This window comes from Carcharodon carcharias, chromosome 30, assembly GCF_017639515.1.
Source record: "Carcharodon carcharias isolate sCarCar2 chromosome 30, sCarCar2.pri, whole genome shotgun sequence".
In the NCBI taxonomy this organism is placed as follows: domain Eukaryota; kingdom Metazoa; phylum Chordata; class Chondrichthyes; order Lamniformes; family Lamnidae; genus Carcharodon; species Carcharodon carcharias.
This window is the reverse complement of record NC_054496.1, coordinates 26,108,423-26,131,367: the sequence shown is the minus strand read 5'-3', so window position 1 is coordinate 26,131,367 and position 22,945 is coordinate 26,108,423. Positions and strand designations below refer to the sequence as shown.

The 22,945-nt window shown below is 48.9% G+C and overlaps 1 protein-coding gene across 3 annotated transcripts in view; it reads right to left on the bottom strand.

Moving 5' to 3' along the window:
- The window catches only part of LOC121271368 (protein Niban 1-like), a 62,731-nt gene that overhangs the window by 17,696 nt on the left and 22,090 nt on the right, over nucleotides 1–22,945 (bottom strand). For all 3 annotated transcript variants that reach the window (XM_041177335.1, XM_041177336.1, XM_041177337.1), the window contains exons 2-7: nucleotides 22,207–22,337; nucleotides 20,858–20,989; nucleotides 18,913–19,027; nucleotides 16,876–17,043; nucleotides 15,163–15,278; nucleotides 10,028–10,132 (exon numbers count right to left, since the gene is read on the bottom strand). In XM_041177335.1, the coding sequence (XP_041033269.1) occupies nucleotides 10,028–10,132; nucleotides 15,163–15,278; nucleotides 16,876–17,043; nucleotides 18,913–19,027; nucleotides 20,858–20,989; nucleotides 22,207–22,337 (767 nt within the window). The remainder of the gene's footprint in view (nucleotides 1–10,027; nucleotides 10,133–15,162; nucleotides 15,279–16,875; nucleotides 17,044–18,912; nucleotides 19,028–20,857; nucleotides 20,990–22,206; nucleotides 22,338–22,945) is intronic.

Below are 22,945 nucleotides of genomic sequence, written 5' to 3'. Positions count from 1 at the left end.
GTTAAAAAACATCTGTGCTGTTGCTTAGCAACAGGGTCCAGGGAGGGAGCATCGCCCCCCCCCCCCGCCCCTCCCCCTTCCCCCCTCCCCCCCCCCACCCCCAACACCGCCCCCCCCCCCCACCCCCCACACACACACACACACAAACACTCACACACACAGATAGATGGGGAATTTCAGCTCAGTTGAAAGCAGTTGCAGCATGGGAGAGACAGATAGCAAGTCCCAAACCCAAAGCTCAGTTGAAGCCAGGACTCCAGAGAGGCTGCACAGCAGACCGACAGATAGCAAGTCCCAAACTAAAATTGAAGCCAGCTGTCCGGGAGGCTGCACAGGAGAGGAAACTGCAGGGGCAGGTTCTAGAAACTGAAGAACCATAAGGTCCCGAGGCCAAGGAGTGGAACAGGAAAGGCCCAACAAGGACAGTCTAGTCAAAGGACAAGGACAGGAATCTGGAAGAGGTCCTGTTCGGTGGAAGCGAAAGAAAGGAGCAGAGAGGAAATTCCAAGGAGACAGCTGAAGGTCTCTAACTCTTTACGATGAGCATGTGAAGAATGGTGCTCTGTTGACGGCTGAGTATCCTAGAGAGAGCGCGAGGAAGGCAAAGCTTGAATGCACATGGTGAGCCAGTGGACAGGAACGTCGGAAGGAGAATTCGAAACCCTGGAGGTGGATCCTTGTGGAAGGTCTGAGAGGAAGCGTTCTTTGGGAGAAGATTCCACAGCGAGTTCTTTGAGAGTGGAGATTGGAAACGCTCGTGTGAAGGGCGGAGTTCAGTGAGACCGGTTGGCTCACTGTGTGACAAGCGTCTTGGGTGTTGGAGGAGGGGCAGTGGAGCTGATGAGAGATCCATAGCATCTGTTTGGGGTGACATCTGCCTCTTGGTTTCAGAGTGTGGCGTCTGACCACAGGCCTCCTACTGGTTTACGTGGACCATGTACTTACTGTGAGCATTAGAGTATAAGATAGATTTTGTAACTTGTGTTATCCTTACAAATCTGTATACATATGTAAAAGTATAGCTGTGGGTGAAGGATTATTATGATATAGTTAATCTTTTCTTGTTTGATAATTGTTTTATTCATTGTTAGAAGTTCATTATCTGAGTCCGGTGATTCTGTTGAGTAGCCACTCTCCATGTACCTAAGCAAGAAATAAAAGCTAGGATCTATCAAGCCGGGTTCCACCCTGGAATCAGGTTTGTCCAGTTGTAACATCAGCTGGGATCATAACACTACCTCTTTGGCCAAGGTCGTCTGTCTTAATATCTCCTCATGCAGCTCAGTGCCATACTTTGTGCTATAATGCACCTGTGAAGCGCCTTGGGATGTTTTATTATGTAAAAGGTGCTCTATAGATGCAGGGTTTGCTGTTGTCGATGGAGATGGCTGTAATATGTAGTGTTCTTACAGGACTGATGAGAAATGGAAGGAGGTGTTGTAAATCTCTGTCTAAGGTAACTGTGGGGATATGGAAGTAGGCCCAATGGTACATGATAGGCTTCCCAACCAGACAGTCTAACTCAAAATACACAGCATGAAGGAAGCAAAGATAAATCTAAGGCTTTCTTATCAAGGGTTTGTTACAGGGGCTCAATCACATGAGGGGATAGGAGAGGAATTTTACAGAGTGTTTTTTTCCCTAATGGATTTGTCTTCTTTTCTTGTCTCTTCCAGGTGGTTACCTAGCTGTAGGCATGGGTGTGAGGTGGTGGCAGAGGGGTGGTCAGTGGAGAATGGGGGAAGAAGTTATATTCATGATGGTTCAGTGCCATGGTACATGGGGCAGGCTTGACAACTCCTTGTGTCAATGTTGTATCTTTGTAAAATAAACAGGAGTGTGGGTGACAGTATGAAGAGGGGGGAGGACATATGCAATCCGCAGTGTCACAGGATAGGCAGACTTCAACCACTCTCTTCTCAGCTTGACTCAGTTAGTAACCCTCTCACTTTGAGCACCTAATTAAGGTTGGCTGAAGCCATGTTGAGACTCAGAGGCAAGAGTGCCAAATCAACTGAGCCAAAATGGCGATTAAACAATCACCGGCTCATAAGCCCTTACCCAATCTATTAGTCAGCAATACTATTGATTTCTAAGTACGAACTTGTTCTAGTTATGCTAACTCCAGAGGAGGCAATAAATCACAAGGAAACCCTTCCCAATCATCTCATCTGACCAAACAACCTTCAGCAGTCCCACTGTGCACTATGAGGCATTTTTAACACCCCCCTCCCTCCTTAGTTAGGTCTAATGTCCTTAGGTATGCAATCTGAAATCCTGCTACTCAAGCTTAAGGCAGTGGGTATTGCAGGCAAAACTTAGAAAGTAGTAAAGAACTGGGGGTAAAAGAATAGAAACCCAATTAATATTAGATGGAGAGCAATGTCTGGCTGGAGCATTGTACATAGTTGAGTGTCCCAAGGATTGGTGCTGAGAGATGTCCCAAGTGGAGCGTGCCAGAGATTGGTGCTGGGGGGAAGTAATGGGAGGAAAGCCTGAGAGATCGGTGCTGTGGAGTTGTACAGAGCGCTGTGTCTCAGGGATTTATTCTGGGGCCCTTACTACTCCTGACGTCCACAACTGATCTAGAGTCTGAAATCAGAGCAAGTCGTTCATAAATGTTGTCAGACCAGGTGAAAAATGTCTGATGGAGAAGTCAGGAAATAAGCATCTGGTCAGGATGCATCAGGAAACAGAGAGTAGCGGTTAATGGATGTTTTTCGGACTGGAGGGAGTTTTATAGTGGAGTTGCCTGATGGTCTGTGTTAGGACCCTTGCTCTTCCTGATATACATTAATGACCTCGACCTTTGTGTACAGGACACAATATCAAAATTTGCAGATGATACGCAACCTGGAAGCATTGTGAACAGGGAGGAGAATAGTGTAGAACTTCAAAAGGACATAGATAGGTTGGCAGAAGAAATTTAAGAGAAGTGTGAAGTGATTAATTTTGATAGGAAGAACGTGCAGTGACAATATAAAATAAAGGGCACAATTCTGAAGTGGCTACAGGAGCATAGGGACCTTGATGTAACTGTGTATGAGTGTGGAAGTCTTTGGGTGCAGTGGTAGTGTCCCTACCTCTAGGCCAGAAGACTGGGCTCAAGTTCCATGCCAGGACTTGGCCATGGAAGAAGCATTCATGATGCGATTCAACAGTCAGATAATCAGCCTCAAATCCTTCCCCAAGCATCTCCTCTATTCCCCAAAGGGGGGAGAAAAGCATGTGCGAAGATATGCTTTAAAAAATGTGCGTGAGTCATTGAAAGTGGCCAGACAGGTTGAGAGATGGGCAAGGCACACTGCATCCTAGGCTTTATTTATAGGGACATAGGGTACGAAAGCAAGGAGGCTATGTTAAACTTGTATAGAACACTGGTTCAACCTCAACTGGAGTATTGTGTCCCCAGTTCTAGCTGCCACGCTTGAAGACGTGAAGGCATTAGAGAGAGGGCAGAAAAGATTCACGGGAATGGCTCCAGAGATGAAGGGCCTCAGTTACGTAAATTGGTTGGAGAAGTTGGGGCTGTTTTCCTTGGAGAAGAGAAGGCTGGGAGGAGATTTAATAGAGGTGTCCAAAATCATGAGGGGTCTGGACAGAATAGATAGGGAGAAACTGTTCCCACTTGTGAAAGGGTGCGGAACAGAAAGGCACAGATTTAAGCTAACTGGCAAAAGAAGCAATGGTGACATGAAAGAAAGGCTTCTTCTCACAGTGAGTGGTCAGGGTCTGGAATGTGCTGCCCGAGAGTGCAGTGGAGGCAGGTTCAAATGAGGCTTTCAAGAGGGAAAAGGAAAAATGCACAGGTCCTGTGGGAAGAAGATGAGGGTATGGCACTCGGTTAATTGCTCATTCGGAGAGCCAGTGCAGACATGAAGGGCCGAATGGCCTCTGTCTGTGCTGTAACCATTCTGTGCTCTCACAGACTCTTCTATCCTGACCGCTGATCTAACAGCTTGTCTATAATTATTGCAGGACAGTGCTCAGTAACATCTATGTGAGTCACAGTTTGGCGGCTGGTGTGACTTGCTGACTTCCAATCATGTCTTCTTGGATCTCTTCTCACAATTCTCGATCTTAAGCCATCACCAGTTCTCTCTGCGACGACCTGTCCAACTCCTAGCCACGTTCTCTCTTGGTCCCCTACCTTATCATTCCACTTTTTGCTCGGGTCATATGCCAGCCACTTATTTTGACTAAGCTGGTTGAAAATGCCAGGTACCCAGTTGCCAAAACTTTCCTCTTGAGTTCCTCCACCTAGTCTCTCAGCCACAGCTCAGTGAGCAGCACTCGCATTCCCAAGTCAGACGGCTGAATTCCTGCTCCGGAGACTTGACTGCAAAATCTAGCCTGACACTTCACTGCAGTACTGAGGGGGTGCTGCACTGTCAGAGGTGAAATAAAAACAGAAAGCGCTGAAAGCACTCAGTAGGCAAGGCAGCATCTGGGGTGAGAGAAGAGAATTGATGAATCTGATGAAAGATCATTGACTGGAAACAATAATTCCTCTCACCACAGACGCTGCCCATCTTGCTGGGTATTTTCCAGCATTCGTTTTGTTTGCTTTTGTTTCAGATTTACGGCATCTTTTTAAAAACTTACTCTTTCGTGGGATGTGAGCGTCACAGCCACAGCTGGAAGGCAACATTCGGGTATTGCCCTGAACTGAGCAGCTTGCTAGGCCATTTCAGAGGGCAGTTAAGAGTCAACCACACTGTGGGTCTGGAGTCACATGTAGGCCAGACCGGATAAGGACGGCAGATTTCCTTCCCTAAAGAACATTAATGAACCAGTTGGGTGTTTAACAACAATTCATGGTCGCTATTGCTGAGGCTAACTTTCAATTCCAGATTGGTTGCTGACTGGAATTTAAGTTCCACCAGACATCGTGATGGGATTTGAACTCGTATCCCCAGAGCATTAGCCTGGGCCTCCAGTGGCGTTACTTCTACTCCACCGTCTCCCCGAATACTGCAGTGTTTCGCTCTCGTATTACTGTCAGATGTGCAGCCTGCCCTTTCAGGTGGACATAAAGACTTTCGTTCTGCACTCATCAGGACACTCGCAAGGATATCAGTATAAGGGGGAAAACAATAACTCTCAGCTCTCTCTTCACATATAGCATAAATTGCTGTCCCCCACCCCCTTATATTAGTATTCTTGCGAGTGTCCTGATGAGTGGAAGATGAAAAACTTCAACATGTCTCTTTTGTCAACAATATAATTAATCTTGTCGGACACTCTAAAGCACAAAGTTCTTTGCTTGATAAATGTCACTAGTTTATGAATAACTTTGCTGTGATTCACTGAGGTATCCCATTCACTGAAGTAAACATTCTGAAGCATAATTTTTCATTTCTTACGATCTTATGACAAATCTAATTAACTGGTTTTTACTGGTCACTATTTGGAGAAAAACAGAAGAGTCCCTAATGTCCAGGCCAATATTTATCTGTCAACCATCACTAAAACAGATGATCTGGCCATTATCACATTGCTGTTTGTGGGAGCTTGTTGTGTGCAAATTGGCTGCTGTGTTTCCTACATTACCACAGTGACTACATTACCACAGTGACTACAAATCGAAAGCATTTCATTGGCTGAAAACTCTTTGGGGCATCCCAAGATTACGAAAGATGCTATAGAACATGCCTGAGATCACCCAAAATGTTCGGTTCCCTAACTAGACCGGTAAAAACCAGTTAATTAGATTTGTCATAAGATCGTAAGAAAGTAAACACTGTGCTTCAGAATGTTTACTTCAGTGAATGGGATACTTCAATGAATCACAGCAAAGTTATTCATAAACTGGTGACATATATCAAGCAAAGAACTTTGTGCTTCAGAGTGTCCGACAAGACCAGTTATATTGTTGAAAAAAGAGACATGTTGAGGTTTTTCATCTTCCACTCATCAGGACACTCGCAAGAATACTAATATGGGGTGGGGGACAGCAATTTATGCTATATGTGAAGAGAGAGCTGAGAGTTATTGTTTTCCCCCTTATATTGATATCCTTGCAAGTGTCCTGATGAGTGCAGAATGAAAAATTTAGACATGTCTCTTTTTTTGGGCAATACTCAAGTTCTGTACTACCAAACAACTATTATCTTCTACACAAAATGCTGGGAAAACTCAGCGGGTCTGACAGCCTCTGTGGAGAGAGAAACAGAGTTAACGTTTCGAGTCCGTATGACTCTTCTTCAGAGCTAAAGGGAAATGGAAATGTGATGAAATTTATATTGTTTAATGGGGGTGGGACAGGTGGAGCTGGATAGAGGGCCAGTGATAGGTGGAGGCAAAGGAGAGATTGCAAAAGCTGTCATAAACAAAAGGTCAAAGGGTTGTTAGTAGTGGTGGCTCTGGCTAAAGAAGGTGCTGATGGTGACATTAAGAGCAGAAAGCAGAATGTGATAATGGACCAGGGTAAGCACTCTGGAAAGTGACAGGTGGCCCTAGTGGGGTTGGGGTGGGGGGAGGGAATGGTGTGGGGGAAAAAAGATCAAAAAGGCTAAAAGCTGGGGATAAAACAATGAATAAAATGGAAATAAATTTAAAAATAATAATAATAAAAATAAGCGGAGGGGAAATAAATAAATAAATAAAAATTAAAAAATAAAATTGAATAAGAAAAAAGGGAGGGGGGTCAAAAAGGCTGGGGATGGAGGAGAGAGTTCATGATGTGAAGTTGTTGAACTCAATATTCAGTCCAGAAGGCTGTAAAGTGCCAGTCGGAAGATGAGGTGCTGTTCCTCCAGTTTGCGTTGAGCTTCACTGGAACAATGCAGCAGGCCAAGGATGGACATGTGGGTATGAGAGCAGGGTGGGGTGTTGAAATGGCAAGCGACAGGGAGGTCTGGGTCATGCTTGTGGACTGACCGAAGGTGTTCCACAAAGTGGTCACCCAGTCTGCGTTTGGTCTCTCCGATGTAGAGGAAACCGCATTGGGAGCAGTGAATGCAGTAGACTAAGTTGAAGTAAGTGCAAGTGAAATGCTGCTTCACTTGAAAGGAGAGTTTGGGCCCTTGGACAATGAGGAGGGGGGAAGTAAAAGGCGCAGGTGTTGCACCTTCTGCGATTGCATAGAAAGCCGACGGGGGTGGGTGAAGGGAAGGTGTGTTTGGTGGTGGCGGAAATGACGGAGGATGATCCTTTGAATGCGGAGGCTGGTGGGGTGATAAGTGAGGACAAGGGGGACCCTGTCATGGTTCTGGGAGGGAGAGGTAGGTGTGAGGGCAGAGGCGCGGAAGATGGGTCAGACACAGTTGAGGGCCCTGTCAAACACCGTGGGTGGGAAACCTCGGTTAAGGAAGAAGGAGGACATGTCAGAGGAACTGTTTTTGAAAGTGGCATCATTGGAACAGATGCGACAGAGGTGAAGCAACTGAGAGAATGGGATGGAGTCCTTACAGGAAGCGGGGTGTGAGGAGCTATAGTCGAGGTAGCTGTGGGAGTCGGTGGGCTTGTAGTGAATATTGCTGGACAGTCTGTCACCAGAAATGGAGACAGAGAGTTCAAGGAAGGGACAGGAAGTGTTGGAGAGGGACCATGTGAAAATGATGGAGGGGTGGAAATTGGAAGCAAAATTAATAAACTTTTCCAGGTCCGGAGAAGAGCATGAAGCAGCACCAAAGTAATCATCGATGTACTGGAAAAAGAGTTGTGGGAGGGAGCCGGAGTAGGACTGGAACAAGGAATGTTCCACATACTCCATAAAGAGACAGGCATAGCTGGGGCCCATGCGGGTACCCATAGCCACACCTTTTATTTGGAGGAAGCCTTTGACCTTTTGTTTATGACATCTTTCGCAATATCTCCTTTGCCTCCGCTTATCGCTGGCCTTCTATCCAGCTTCACCAGTTCTGCCCCCTTAAACAGTATATATTTCAACATGTTTCTTCTTCCCTTTAGCTCTGATGAAGAGTCATACAGACTCGAAACGTTAACTCTGTCTTTCTCTCTCCACAGATGCTGTCTGACCTGCTGAGCTTTTGCAGCATTTTCTGTTTTTGTTTCAGAATTCCAGCATCCACGGTATTTTGCCTTCAGACTATCATCTTCTGCTTTATTTTAATTATCAGATGGATGGAAGTAAGAAATGTCTCTGCTTGAAACTTATTTAGGACGCCTATTCGAAAAAATAGACCTATTGAGGTAGTTTTTTTTTGTTTGGCCTGAGCAGCTCATATTCCAGTTCCCACCACCCTGCACTACTGCACATACAGCAGCCCAAATCATAAACTGGAGGATTAAAGAGCTGAGGGGTTAAGGGAGAGTTCGGTAATGTTCAGCCGAGAGACAAAGGCAAAAAGAGAAATCTGAAATATGATCCACTCAAGAAAGAGAAGAGGAAATTGTGTGAGCTGTGTGGAATGTAGCAGAACTCCAGCTCCTTCAGTCTTTTGGGAAAATATACGTAACACATGGCGAAATACTGTAGCTACACAAGACATCACAGGAAATATCAAGAGCAGACAATGGAAGCTAAGTCTAGGAATTTTATGCCAATGTCTGAACCGCAAATCAATGAGTTTTACAACAACAGGCAAGCAGAACAAGGGAGAGGCACTGAAAGTGGGAGAAAGAAGGGGGGGGGGTGGGTGGTGAGGGGCACAGGGATGGAGAGAGATACACACAGAGAGCAGGAGGGATACACTGAGCCAGGGAGAGAGGCAAGGAGCAGGGAGAGAGAGAGAGCACACAGGAAGAAGGGCAGAGTGTAAAACACACAAGGTGATGGAGAGGCAATAATTTATGGGAGAGACAAGGGAGGGCTGCAGGGTTTGAGAGTTTGGAGACCGAGCGTGTGGAGAAAAGTATGGAGACAGAGAGAGAGAAGGTGGGGGGGGGGGGGATGTGGGGGGTGTCTGGCAACAAAATCAGCACAAAGGCAGGGGCACAGGAGACTGAAAAGGGACAGGGAGGCAGGCAGATAGAGTCGGAAGGACATACAAGCAAAGGGAGGTTCAGGGATACGGAGAGACACAGAGAAACTCAGAGACACAGACTCAGAAAGGCACACAGGACCGCAGGGAGACACAGGGCCATGGAGAGGGACACACGGAGAGAGACATAGAGAGAGAGAGAGACTCAGGGACACAGGGAGAGAGACGCAGAGAGAGATACTGCTGAGACACAGGGTGCAGGGAGACACAGGGCTACAGGGAGAGACACAGAGAGAGAGACACAGGGACACAAAGAGACAAAGAGGGACACAGACACAGAGAGAGACACAGGGATGCAGAGAGAGACACAAAGGGGGACACAGAGACTCAGGGACACAGAGAGAGACACAGAGAGAGAGACACAGATAGAGACACAGGGACGCAGAGAGAGACACAAAGGGGGACACAGAGACACAGGGACACAGAGAGAGACACAGAGAGAGAGAGACACAGATAGAGACAGGGACGCAGAGAGAGACACAAAGGGGGACACAGAGACACAGGGACACGGAGAGACACAGAGAGAGAGACACAGGGACACAGAGAAACTCAGGGACACAGAGAGAGACACAGAGAGAGACACAGGGACACAGAGAAACTCAGGGACACAGAGAGAGACACAGAGAGAGAGAGAGAGAGACAGAGAGAGAGACACAGATAGAGACACAGGGATGCAGAGAGAGACACAAAGGGGACACAGAGACACAGGGACACAGAGAGAGAGACAAGGACACAGAGAGGCACAGGGACACAGAGAGAGACACAGAGAAAACTGAGAGATACAGGGACACAGAGAGAGAGACACGCAGAGAGAGACACAGATAGAGACACAGGGACGCAGAAAGAGACACAAAGGGGGCACAGAGACACAGGGACACAGAGAGACACAGGGACACAGAGACACAGAGAGAGACGCAGGGATACAGAGAGAGACACAGAGAGAGAGAGACACAGGGATACAGAGAGAGAGACAAGGACACAGAGAGGCACAGGGACGCAGAGAGACAGAAATGATAAGGGGCATGGAGAGATGAAAACTGTGAGGAGTTTCTATTTTGACCTGCCCGTGTGGTACTCACTTTCAGCCAGGTCTGTTTCCGTTTGGCCTCTGGTCCCCTGATTTGAGGGATGAGCTGAGACTCTAACACAGGACACAAGTCTTCCATAACCAGGTTACTCAAGATCTGGGAAGACATCAAAAATCAAATTATTGACAATGGAATGAGGGCTGCTTTGGGTCAGTGTACTCTTTGCTTCATTGCATTGATTTCTGGCGAATGATTTGATTTGAAGACAGGTTGATTGTGAAGTTCCTGAATCTGTCTGTCTGCTGTGTCCTGCCCCATACAGTAGGTCTGAATTCCAGTCTCACACATAAGATTCTTGAGCCATTTACTGGGAAAGAACAGCTTTCCTGTTGCCTTCCCCACAGTTTGTGTTTTCAGAGGACCTTCTCTGAGATGGGCTGCAATGAAGGTTATAGAGCTCCTCTCCTCCCTTTACAATGGGGGCCCCACTCATTGGGCACAAATATACTTAGAGGACACCAACCAAGTATTCATAACCAGTTCTCTGATCTCTCCTTACTAGAGCTGTCTGTAGTGAATGCAAGAAATAGGAGAGGGAGTAGACCACACGGCCTGTTGAGCCTGCCCCGCCTTTCAATACGATCATCTTAATACCATCTTAAATGGGAGACCCCTTATTTCTAAACTGTGTCCCCTAGTTCAGTGGTAGGCAACCTGGGCTGATCATGGGTTTCAATTCCATTTTCCGACCCACTCTCCATATCCCTTATTTCCCTGAGAGACCAAAAATCTGTCTATCCCAGCCTTAAATGTATTCAACAATGGAGCATCCACAACCCTCTGGGGTAGAGAACTCCAAAGATTCTCAACCCTTTGAGTGAAGTAATTTCTCCTCATCTCAGCCCTAAATAATTGGCCCCTTATCCTGAAACTGTGCCCCTGTGCTTTAGATTCTCCGACCAGCGGAAACAATCTCTCAGCGTCCACCCTTTCAAGCCCCTTCAGAATCTTGTATGTTTCCATAAGATCACCTCTCATTCTTCTAAACCCCAGAGAATACCAAACCCAATTTACTCAGCCTCTCACCGAGTGCAGACCAAATCCAACACTTAAACATCAGAACTGATTTTTGTTAATCAGGGGTATTCGAGACTTGGAAGGATGGTGAATGGTTGGAGTTAAGATACAGATCAGCCATTATCTACTTGAATGACAGAACAGTGTTGAGGGACTGAAGGGCCTGCTGCTGTTACTATTTTCCTTTTAATTCAGTCAAGAACACTCATCCCCAGCCAAAGAACAGAAGAAGTAGGAGCAGGAATAGAACCATTTAGCATCCCCACCCCCCCCCAAGCCTGTTCTACCATTCAATACCTGATTGTGGCCTTAACTCCACTTTTCTGCCACTGCCCACCCCTCTCCCCCTCACCCCCACCCTCCTGACTCCCCCAAAAAACCTTGACTCTCTTGTAGATCAAAAATCCTTCTAACTCGGCCTTGAATATATTCAATGACCCAGCCTCTACTGCTGTTGGGGGTAGAGAATTCCAAAGCTTTAAAAAATTCTCTCATGGAGGTGTGAGCTTCGCTGGCTGAGTCAGCATTTGTTGCCCATCCCTAATTGCCCTTGAGAAGGTGGTGGTGGTGAGCTACCTTCTTGAACCGCTGCAGTCCATGTGGTGTAGCTAGACCCACAGATTAGCGACCCCCTGAGGGAAGAAATGTCTCCTCATCTCCGTCCTAATTGGGAAACCCCCCTATTTTGAGGTCACCCCAATGCGGTGTGATAAACGCCAGGAGTTTCTACAAATGGTGCAGATCCATTATCAAGTACCAGAACTTTGTATAAGATGTCTCCCAGGCAGTGAAATTCTCAGGTCAGCATAGCAACAAAATACTTATCATAATCATACGACCTTATACAAACATGCGAATTGGGAGCAGGAATAGACCATGTGACCCCTCGAGCCTGCTCCAGCATTCAATAAGAGCCTGGCTGATCTAGCTCCATATTCTGACCATCCCCCAATAACCTTCGACTCCCTTGTTAATCAACAGCTTGTCTACCTCTGCCTCAGAAATATCCATTGACCCGGCCTCCACCGCTCTCTGGTGAAGAGAGTTCCAAAGATTCACGACTGTCTGAGAGAAAAAAAAATCTCCTCACCTCCATCTTAAATGGGAGACCCCTTTATTTTTAAACTGTGTCCCCCTAGTTCAGTGATGGGCTACCTAGGCGAGTGAGTGGCCGCATGAGTGGCTCTCCTTCATCCCAGTGGACCGCAGGATTGAAATCGGGCATGTGCGCTAACCATATATATAACCATTGTTAAGAATTTGCGGGGCGTGCCGATTGGACTATAGCGGTGTTTTTGATTGGCCACAGAGGGACTGCGTGGCTCTAGCAGTCAATGTTGTGTGCAATCAGCATGTGACTCACTTCAACGTGCTCTTGCTTTGCATGTGTATCACTTTAGCAATACCGGTAGGGAAAAAAACTACACGGACAGAAACCAGCGTAACCTGGCAACAAGGCGTGGTCAACAAATGTCTTGTAGGCCACACTCAGAACCCTGCCCTAGTGCTAGTCTCTCCCACAAGGGAAAAAAAAATGTCCTTTCAGCATCCACCTTGTCGAGTCCCCTCAGGATCTTATACGTTTCAATAAGATCACCCCTCATTCTTATAGGCTCCAATGGATACAGGCCCAGCCTGACCCAACCTTTCCTCATAAAATAACCTCCCCCATCCCAGTTATCCCATTCAAGTGAACCTTCTCTGAACTGCTTCTACCGCAGAATCACAGAGTCACACAGTGCAGAAGAGGCCCTTTGGCCCATCGAGTCTGCACCGACACGTGAGAAACACATTTATATCCTTTCCTAAATAAGAAGAGCAACACTGTACACGGTGCTCTAGATGTGGTCTCACCAATACTCTGTACAGCTGTAGCAAAACTTCCCTACTTTTATGTTCCATTCCCCTTGCAAAAAACCACAGCATTCCATCTGCCTTCCTAATCCCTGGCTGTGTACCTGCATATTAAAATTTCCTGAATCACGTACCAGGACACCCCCTGTGCTGCAGAGCTCTGCAATCTCTTTCAATCTAAATAATATACTGCTTCTCTAGAGTGGAAAAGTTCACATTTTCCCACCTTTATGTTGCCCTGTTTATTTGTTTAGTGCTGCTCCGTGTTGCAGTGCATCGCACTCCACATTAACCATAGTCTACCTGTTCTGATCAAGCTCTGTGAACTCGCTGATATTCAGTGGAGAGGCTGTGTATGGGAACCACGGCAACCAATTTGTGCTCAGCAAGATTTCACCCAACACAGTGAGATAATGGAAAGTGTCCTTTTAGCGTTTACAACTTGGTGAGAACTCCCCGGACCACCTTCCGGTCGCACCAAGCGGACCATTCACATCCAGCTTAAAGAGGCCTCGGTTTCAAGTGTCATCAGTGCTGCGATGGAGGGATGGCCGAGACTTTGTGCTCAAATCTCTGGAGTTGGGCTTGAGCCTTCTGACTGAGGTGAGGGAGTGCTGCCCATAGGTTATATATTTTTTTCATTCATGGGATAGGGGCATTGCTGGCTAGTCCAGCATTTATTGCCTGTCCCTAATTGCCCCCTGAGAACTGAGTGGCTTGCTAGGCCATTTCAGAGGACAGTTAGCACACAGGCCAGACCAGGTAAAGACGGCAGATTTCCTTCACTAAAGAGCATTAGCGAACCAGATGGGTTTTGACGACAATCGACAATGGTCTCACGGTCATCAGTAAACTTTTAATTCCAGATTTTTCCACTGAATTCAAATTGCACCATCTGCCCCAATGGGATTTGAACCCAGGTCCTCAGAACACTGTCCTGGGTCTCTGGAATACTAGTCCAGTGACAATACCACTGCTGGTATGAGTGGCAGGAGGGTCAGTTGAGGTAGAACTTTGCAGCACAGAAGGAGGCCATTTGACCCATCACACCTCTTTCAGCTCTTTGAAAGAGCTTTCCATTTGTCCCCCTGCCCTTGTTCTTTCCCTATAACTCTGCAAACCTCTCCCCTTCACATATTTCAACAATTCCTTTTTGAAAGTTATTAATGAATCGACTTCCACCACCCTTTCAGGCAACACGTGACAGACTATCATACCTTGCTTGCATAATGAAAAAACTCTTTTCTCACCTCTTGCCAATTACCTTAAACCTGTGTCCTCCGGTTACCAACCTTCCTGCCAGTGTCTCCATATTCATCCCATGAAAACTCTTTGCGATTTTCAACGGGTTTGACTAATTGGGCAGGAACCACCGCACCGCTGGACAGATAGTTCCTCTGCGGGTCAGGTACGTGAAAAGGCGGACTGGTCGGGGAGTTTCTGCTTTTGGTGTTAGGCATGGATCCGTGGATAGCACTCACCTCTGAGTCAGCAGAGTGTGGATTCGACTCTCGCTCCGCAGACCCCAGAACATAATCAGGGCTGGCACTGCAATGCAGAGCTGAGGCAGCACTGCACTGTCAGAAGTGCTGCCTTTCACATGGAACCTTAGGCTGAAGCCTTACCTGCCCCCTCAGCTGGATGCAGAAGATCCCTTGGCACTTTTTGAATAGGAGGATGGAGTTCCCCCCTACCCCCTTACAGTATAAGGGTCTTGTACATACAGGGTTAATGTGGGACTGAGCACAGTACTGCCCAAACAGTGATGTAAGGAGGCACATGACCTGGATCTAGGGTCAGTGTGGTGTTGAGCAGAGACGTGTAAAGGCCTAAATATGGAGATAGCTCCTTGCCTGTACCCTTTACTGTATATATGTATATCATTACAAGCTATTAATAAAGACTTGCTGTTAACTTTCTTCTTTAGAAGGCTTCTTTAAGAGACACTGTTTTGTAACCAAAAACCTCCCAACACACCCAGCAGTCCCACCTCTCCCCCGCCAGTGCCTTGCCTACTGCTTCTCCCTCAACCAACGTCGCTATAAAATGCATGTTTATCACATTGCTATTTGTGGGATCTTACTGTGTACAAATTGGCTGCTGCGTTTCATATATTACAACACCTCAAAAGCACTAAATTGGCTGAAAAGCACTTTGGGACACCCTGGGGTTGTGAAAGTTGCTATATCAATGCAAAACTTCATTTCACAGCAGTCACAGAAGCAAACTGTTGCAAGGTGATCAATAAAAGTTACCTCAGTCTCCGATCCCAAATACAAGTCACAGATTCCATATTGTCCCCTCTGCTGCCTGTACGCTCGCACAGCCTCCAGGAATGCTCGGACTTCAAAAGAATCCCTTCTAAACAGCACTGTAAGGAAAACATCATCATCAGTCATCAGATGTGTGAATTATCATCATAATGAATATCTCCTTCCTCGGCTACATATTCTACCTAGCTGCTCACAGCTTCGCTTAGTAAAGCTCCCGCTACACTGTCCCCATCAAACACTCCCAGGACAGGTACAGCACGGTGTTAGATACAGAGTAAAGCTCCCTCTACACTGTCCCCATCAAACACTCCCAGGACAGGTACAGCACGGGGTTAGATACAGAGTAAAGCTCCCTCTACACTGTCCCCATCAAACACTCCCAGGACAGGTACAGCACGGGGTTAGATACAGAGTAAAGCTACCTCTGCACTGTCCCCATCAAACACTCCCAGGACAGGTACAGCACAGGGTTAGATACAGAGTAAAGCTTCCTCTACACTGTCCCCATCAAACCCTCCCAGGGCAGGTACAGCACAGGGTTAGATACAGAGTAAAGCTTCCTCTACACTGTCCCCATCAATCACTCCCAGGACAGGTACAGCACGGGGTTAGATACAGAGTAAATCTCCCTCTACACTGTACCCATCAAACACTCACAGGACAGGTACAGCACGGGGTTAGATACAGAGTAAAGCTCCCTCTACACTGTCCCCATCAATCACACCCAGGACAGGTACAGCACGAGGTTAGATACAGAGTAAAGCTCACTCTGCACTGTCCCCATCAAACACTCCCAGAGCAGGTACAGCACAGGGTTAGATACAGCGTAAAGTTCCCTCTACACTGTCCCCATCAAACACTCCCAGAGCAGGTACAGCACGGGGTTAGATACAGAGTAAACCTCCCTCTACACTGTCCCCATCAAACACTCCCAGGGCAGGTACAGCACGGGGTTAGATACAGAGTAAAGCTCCCTCTACACTGTCCCCATCAAACACTCCCAGGACAGGTACAGCACGGGGTTAGATACAGAGTAAAGCTCCCTCTACACTGTCCCCATCAAACACTCCAGGACAGGTACAGCACAGGGTTAGATACAGAGTAAAGCTCCCTCTACACTGTCCCCATCAAACACTCCCATGACAGGTACAGCACAGGGTTAGATACAGAGTAAAGCTCACTCTGCACTGTCTCCATCAAACACTCCCAGGACTGGTACAGCACGGGGTTAGATACAGAGTAATCCTCCCTCTACACTGTCCCCATCAAACACTCCCAGGACAGGTACAGCACAGGGTTAGATACAGAGTAAAGCTCCCTCTACACTGTCCCCATCAAACACTCCCAGGACAGGTACAGCACGGGGTGAGATACAGAGTAAACCTCCCTCTACACTGTCCCCATCAAACACTCCCAGGGCAGGTACAGCACAGGGTTAGATACAGAGTAAAGCTCCCTCTACACTGTCCCCATCAAACACTCCCAGGACAGGTACAGCACGGGGTTAGATACAGAGTAAAGCTCCCTCTACACTGTCCCCATCAAACACTCCCAGGACAGGTACAGCACAGGGTTAGATACAGAGTAAAGCTCCCTCTACACTGTCCCTGTCAAGCACTCCCAGGGCAGGTACAGCACAGTTTAGATGTAGAGTGAAGCTTCCTCTGCTCTAGCTAAACCTTTGGATGTTTGTACCAGTGTTTAGGTGTCGAATTCCATCAGCAAAAAGTGTGCTCCAGATGTGATGGTCATCTGTGGTGTGGAAGCTGAGAAGGAGGTGTTGCCGATAGGGGTGCCACAGGAAGAGGAGCTGACCAGTCGGGCAGTTCATGTATTGTTCCTCCCAGCAAGTGTCTGCGATGCCTGGAAAACACGGGGCAAAGAGAGAAATGTTTGCATTTAGATAGCACCTTTCTCGACCTCAGAACCTCCCGAGTCTCCAATTGAGTGTCTTGTTAGACCATTTCAGAGGGAATCTAGGAGGCATCCACCTTAGGTGAGCCTCTGGGTCACAGGTAGACCAGACTGGGCAAGGACCTCCCTCCCGTAAAAGGTCATTAGTGAAGCAGTTGAGTTTTTAACCACAATCCAACAGCTTCTTGATCTCTTCTCCTGTGACCTGCCAAATACGGGAAATCTGAAATAAAAACGCTTCAAATACTCAGCAGGTCGGACAGCATCTGTGGAGAGACAGAAACAGGGTTAGAGGTCAGGTTCTGATCAAAGGTCATCAACCAGAAGCAACACTGTTTCTCAATCCACAAATGCTACCAGACTTACTGAGTATCATACTCCCAGGTTTTATTGTGAAATGGAATTCACACCCCTCGGGCTGCCGTGTTAGGGTCTGAACATTCAGCTGCTGGAGCCGTAGTCCAGGGTCTCAAGTTACTGAGGCCAGAACAGAACCACAACCACCATTAGCAAACACTGCCAGTCACTGCTGCTAGTTGATGATACCTAGCTGGTGTCTTGCATGTTCACATACACGGGGAGCACATCCCATATACAGACTGCAGTGTCCACTCCTGGTTTAGCCATTGCTGGTGATGAGTGGGTGTGGGGTTCCTCCACTGAAATATTCGTTCACGGGATGTGGGCGTCACTGGCTAGGCCAGCATTTATTGCCCATCTCTAATTGCCCTTGAGATGGTGGTGGTGATATTAGAAAGCACAATTTCTAAACCTCATCCCCCCCCCCCCACCACCCTTCAAAATATTATGTTTATGATGAAAGTTTTAAACTTCAACCTTGATCTCCCTAACCCTAAGGAGCGTTGAGGTTCCCTCTTCCTCTTACACATCCTCCCTACATGTCAGAATGGTGGTTGTGGTTCTGTTCTGGCCTCAGTAACTGGAGACCCTGGACTATGGCTCCAGCAGCTGAATGTTCAGACCCTAACACGGCAGCCCGAGGGGTGTGAATTCCATTTCACAATAAAACCTGGGAGTATGATACTCTGTAAGTCTGGTAGCATTCGTGGATTGAGAAACAGTGTTGCTTCTGGTTGATGACCTTTGATCAGAACCTGACCTCTAACCCTGTTTCTCTCTCTCACAATGAAAAACAACTTGCCCTTTTCAATTCCAGTAGGTTTTTAAAAATATCCGTTCACGGGATGTGGGCGTCGCTGGCTAGGCCAGCATTTATTGCCCATCCCTAATTGCCCTTGAGAAGGCGGTGATGAGCTGCCTTCTTGAACCGCTGCAGTCCATATGGTGTAGGTACACCCACAGTGCTGTTAGGGAGGGAGTTCCAGGATTTTGACCCAGCGACAGTGAAGGAACGCCGATATATTTCCGAGTCAGGATGGTGAGTAGCTTGGAGGGGAACTTGCAGATGGTGGTGTTCCCATGTGTTTGCTGCCCTTGTCCTTCTAGGTAGAGGTCGTGGGTTTGGAAGGTGCTGTCGAAGGAGCCTTGTTGAGTTGCTGTAGTGCATCTTGTAGATGGTACACACGCTGCTGCTACTGTATGTGTGGAGGGAACGAATTCAACTTCCATTTTGCATCTTAGACTGTTCTGAAAGGACATCAGCTGAATTACCCGGGTATCTCCCATCATTCACCACGAGGCAGCACCTGGAAGAAAACCCACCACCACTTTCCTGGGGCAACGTGGATGGCCAACGGATGCCACCCACACCCTGAGAGCAAAGGAATCAACGACTGAGAATGTGACCAGCTCGATGGTCCTGATCCACCATTACCTCCCTTGCCCTTGAGTTCTCACCATTGAAGTGTGGCCAGCTCCGATGCAGCACATCTCTGTATTCCATCACGGAGTTCAGCAAGACGTAGCCTGACAGCAGCACACTGCCCTCAGGTTTCAGGCCCCGCTGTTCAGCCTGGAACATATCACCACAGGATAACAGAATTCTGGGAAAGGATTAATGCCCCTCCACCATACACTTCCCCCCTCTACACACACAAGATTATGTTGATTCAATCCCCCACTGTCTCCCCAATGACCCATTGACACCCTCACCAACCCAGACACACACGCGCACACACACACATACACACACACACACACACACTCTCACACTCACACACACACACACACACACACTCTCACACACACACACACACACTCTCACACACACACACACACACACACACACACCAACACACACACACACACACACACACACACACACACACACACACACACACACACACACACACACACACACACCAACACACACTCCTTTCCAGATGCACACACCCATCAACCCAATAATTCTTTCACAGGATTCTTTCACTAGGCCAGCATTTATTGCCCATCTCTAGTTGCCCTTGAGAAGGTGGTGATGAGCTGTAATCCATGTGGTGTAGGTATACCCAGAGTGCTGTTAGGGAGGGAGTTCCAGGATTTTGACCCAGCGACAGTGAAGGAACAGTGATATATTTCCAAATCAGGATGGTGAGTGGCTTGGAGGGAAACTTCCAGGTGCTGGTGTTCCCATCTGCTGCCCTTGTTCTTCTAGATGGTGGAGGTCATGTGTTTGTTAGGTGCTGCCTAAGGAGCCTTGGTGAGTTCCTGCAGTGCATCTTGTAGATGGTACACACTGCTGCTACTGTGCGTTGGTGGCGGAGGGAGTAAATGTTTAAGGTGGTGGATGGAGTGACAATCAAGTGACCTGCTTTGTCCTGGATGGTGTCGAGCTTCTTGAGTGTTTGTGGAGCTGCACTCACCCAGGCAAGTGGGGAGTATTCCATCACCTGCGTTATCTTATCTTCTTATGTTAACCTACACATAGCTACCCACACAAACAAACATTCAGACCAACCAAACACACTCCCCCACTGTCCCAGACACACTCCCCCACCCATTCCACACACACTCCCCCACCCTCCCGGACACACCCCCTCCACCCTCCCGGACACACCCCCTCCACCCTCCCGGACACACCCCCTCCACCCTCCCGGACACACCCCCTCCACCCTCCCGGACACACCCCCTCCACCCTCCCGGACACACTCCTCCGCCCTCCCGGACACACCCCCTCCACCCTCCCGGACACACCCCCTCCACCCTCCCGGACACACCCCCTCCACCCTCCCGGACACACCCCCTCCACCCTCCCGGACACACCCCCTCCACCCTCCCGGACACACTCCTCCGCCCTCCCGGACACACCCCCCCCACCCTTCCGGACACACCCCCCCCACCCTCCTAGGCACAATCCCCCTCCCATTCCAGACACACTCCTCCGCCCTCCCAGACACACCCCCCCACCCTCCCAGACACACCCCCCCACCCTCCCAGACACACTCCCCCACCCTCCCGGACACACTCCTCCGCCCTCCCGGACACACCCCCCCCCACCCTCCCGGACACACTCCCTCCACCCTCCCGGACACACCCCCTCCACCCTCCCGGACACACTCCTCCGCCCTCCCGGACACACCCCCCCCACCCTTCCGGACACACCCCCCCCACCCTCCTAGGCACAATCCCCCTCCCATTCCAGACACACTCCTCCGCCCTCCCAGACACACCCCCCCACCCTCCCAGACACACCCCCCCACCCTCCCAGACACACTCCCCCACCCTCCCAGACACACTCCCCCACCTGCAGGCAGCAACCCCCATCTAACCAGACGAACACACCCGGCAGACACGTTGCAATATGAGTGATAAACCTGAAGGTGAATTAATAAAGCCCCAATACCTCTTTCGTTTCAAAATACTCCAAGTGGTAGCAGGTCGTCAGCACAAAGTATCGCTCTTTCCACTTCCTCCTGTTTTCCAGGTGTTGCAGTAGGTAACCCTCAGCAATCGCCTGCTGATTATCCCTGAGCTCCTGAGGAAACAAGGCAATGGCTGAGCTGGTCCCTGGTCCTCACAGCCCCTTTCAGCTCCAGTCTGCACAGCTTTCTCAGGGCAAGCGGCTGGAGTCGCCTCGGGAATGGGCCGCGTGGGACTGAATTACTTTCGAGTCAAACGCAACGGTGATCTAACAGCCCACCCCAGTCACCCCCCCCTACACACGCGCCCCCCCCACACACCCCCTCCCACACTGCCCCCCCCCCTCTTCCGGCAGGAGGCTTCCTCGCTCTGTGTGGAGGTCTGGCTTCTCCAGAAATCAGCCAGGATTGACGAGGAGCACCATCCAACATTCCCAGGGAGGACCCACTCCACCACCATCCCAGACGCACACACGGAGTTTATTCTGGGAGGACCCACTGGCACTTCTTTTATTCTTCCATGGGGAGGTGGAGGTGGATTTGCTGACCACCCCTAATCACCTTTGAACTGAGTGGGGTCACATGCAGGGCATCACTGAACCAAATGGATTGATTAATTAATCAAACCTAAATTCCACCGGCTGCCGAGGTGGGATTTGAACCCCTGGACGCCAGACCATTAGCCTGGGCCTCTCGATTACCTGTCCAGTGACATTACCGCTACACCACCGTCTCCTCTCGGTCCAGCCTTGTTGCTGAGCTAAAATTCCTGTTGAATCATTTCACAACTCATGTCATGGAGTAGAGTTGACCCCGAAGCCTCTGTCTCAGGTAGGTTCCAGGGGGAGGCGGGACCACTCGACTAGTAATCCAGAGGCCTCAGCTATTGCCCTGAGGTCATGGGTCCAAATCCCCCTACCTAGCTGGCGAACTCAATTAACAAAGTCTGTCAGATGAAACTAGTTTCAGCATCGGTGACCGTGGAGCTATCACTAGCGTTTTTATGTTGTTAAAAACCCATCTGGTTCACTAATGCCCCCTTTAGGGAAGGGAATCTGCCCTCCTTACCCGGTCTGGGCCTACATGTGACTCCAGACCCACAGCAACATGGTTGACTCTTAACTGCCCCCTGAAATGGCCACTCGGTTCGAGGGCAATTAGGGATGGGCAACACCTGCCGGCCCTGTCGGCGACACCCACGCCCCACGAAAGAATTTTTTAAAAACGTAGGGCAACCGGCTGAGCCAAGGGTAGCGCTGGTGGAAACCTGAAGCAGGCCCGACATCGTGCGTCACTCCACCTGAAGTGGGCCCCGTGGGACCCGCATTCCTACCTTGTTATTCAGCAGCTGGGGTGCCTGGCTTGGTCGTGGCTCCACCTCATTCCAGACTTGGTTGAGAAAACCCGCTGTGCGCTGGCGCCGACAATGGGGCCGCATGTCGTACAGGAGCACATCGGCCCTACCTGAGGAAGCAATCGACAGGACAGGGAACCAGTCAGTCAGTGCAACGTGGCAGGAATTGGCAGCTGTAACCTGTGTCTGCACAACACGGACAAGTTTATAGCAAGAAACCGGGGTGAGAGTTAACCATCCTCTGCTCTTTCTTACTCTCTCATCACAGGATTGTATAGAGCACATCTGGAATGCTGCAATACTGTTTTTGGTCTCCCTATTTGAGAAAAGAGACATATTTGTGTTAGAAGCAGTTCAGAGAAGCTTCACGCGACTCATTCTTTGGATGAGGGGCTTACCTAATGAAGGGAGGTTGAACAGATTGGGTCCAGACCACGCTTGTCCAACCAGGTGGGCTGCATTGTGGCTCACCAAGCCCCTCTCTGAGGCCCCCCAGAGCCACTGCTCAAAACGCTGGTAAGACAGGGAAGGGAAATTCAAGGTTTTGCAAGGAACTGCTCCTCCAATCACAGCCGTTCCCTCCCCGTGTTTGCTGCTGATAGGCAAATGAGGGAGAGAAGTGGCCTCTGATTGGAGAAGCAGTGAACACCAGGGGTGGTGAGTGTGCTGAGGCCTAGGGAACCGAAGGTGAGTTAGAGAAAGTGAGGCGGTGAGTGTG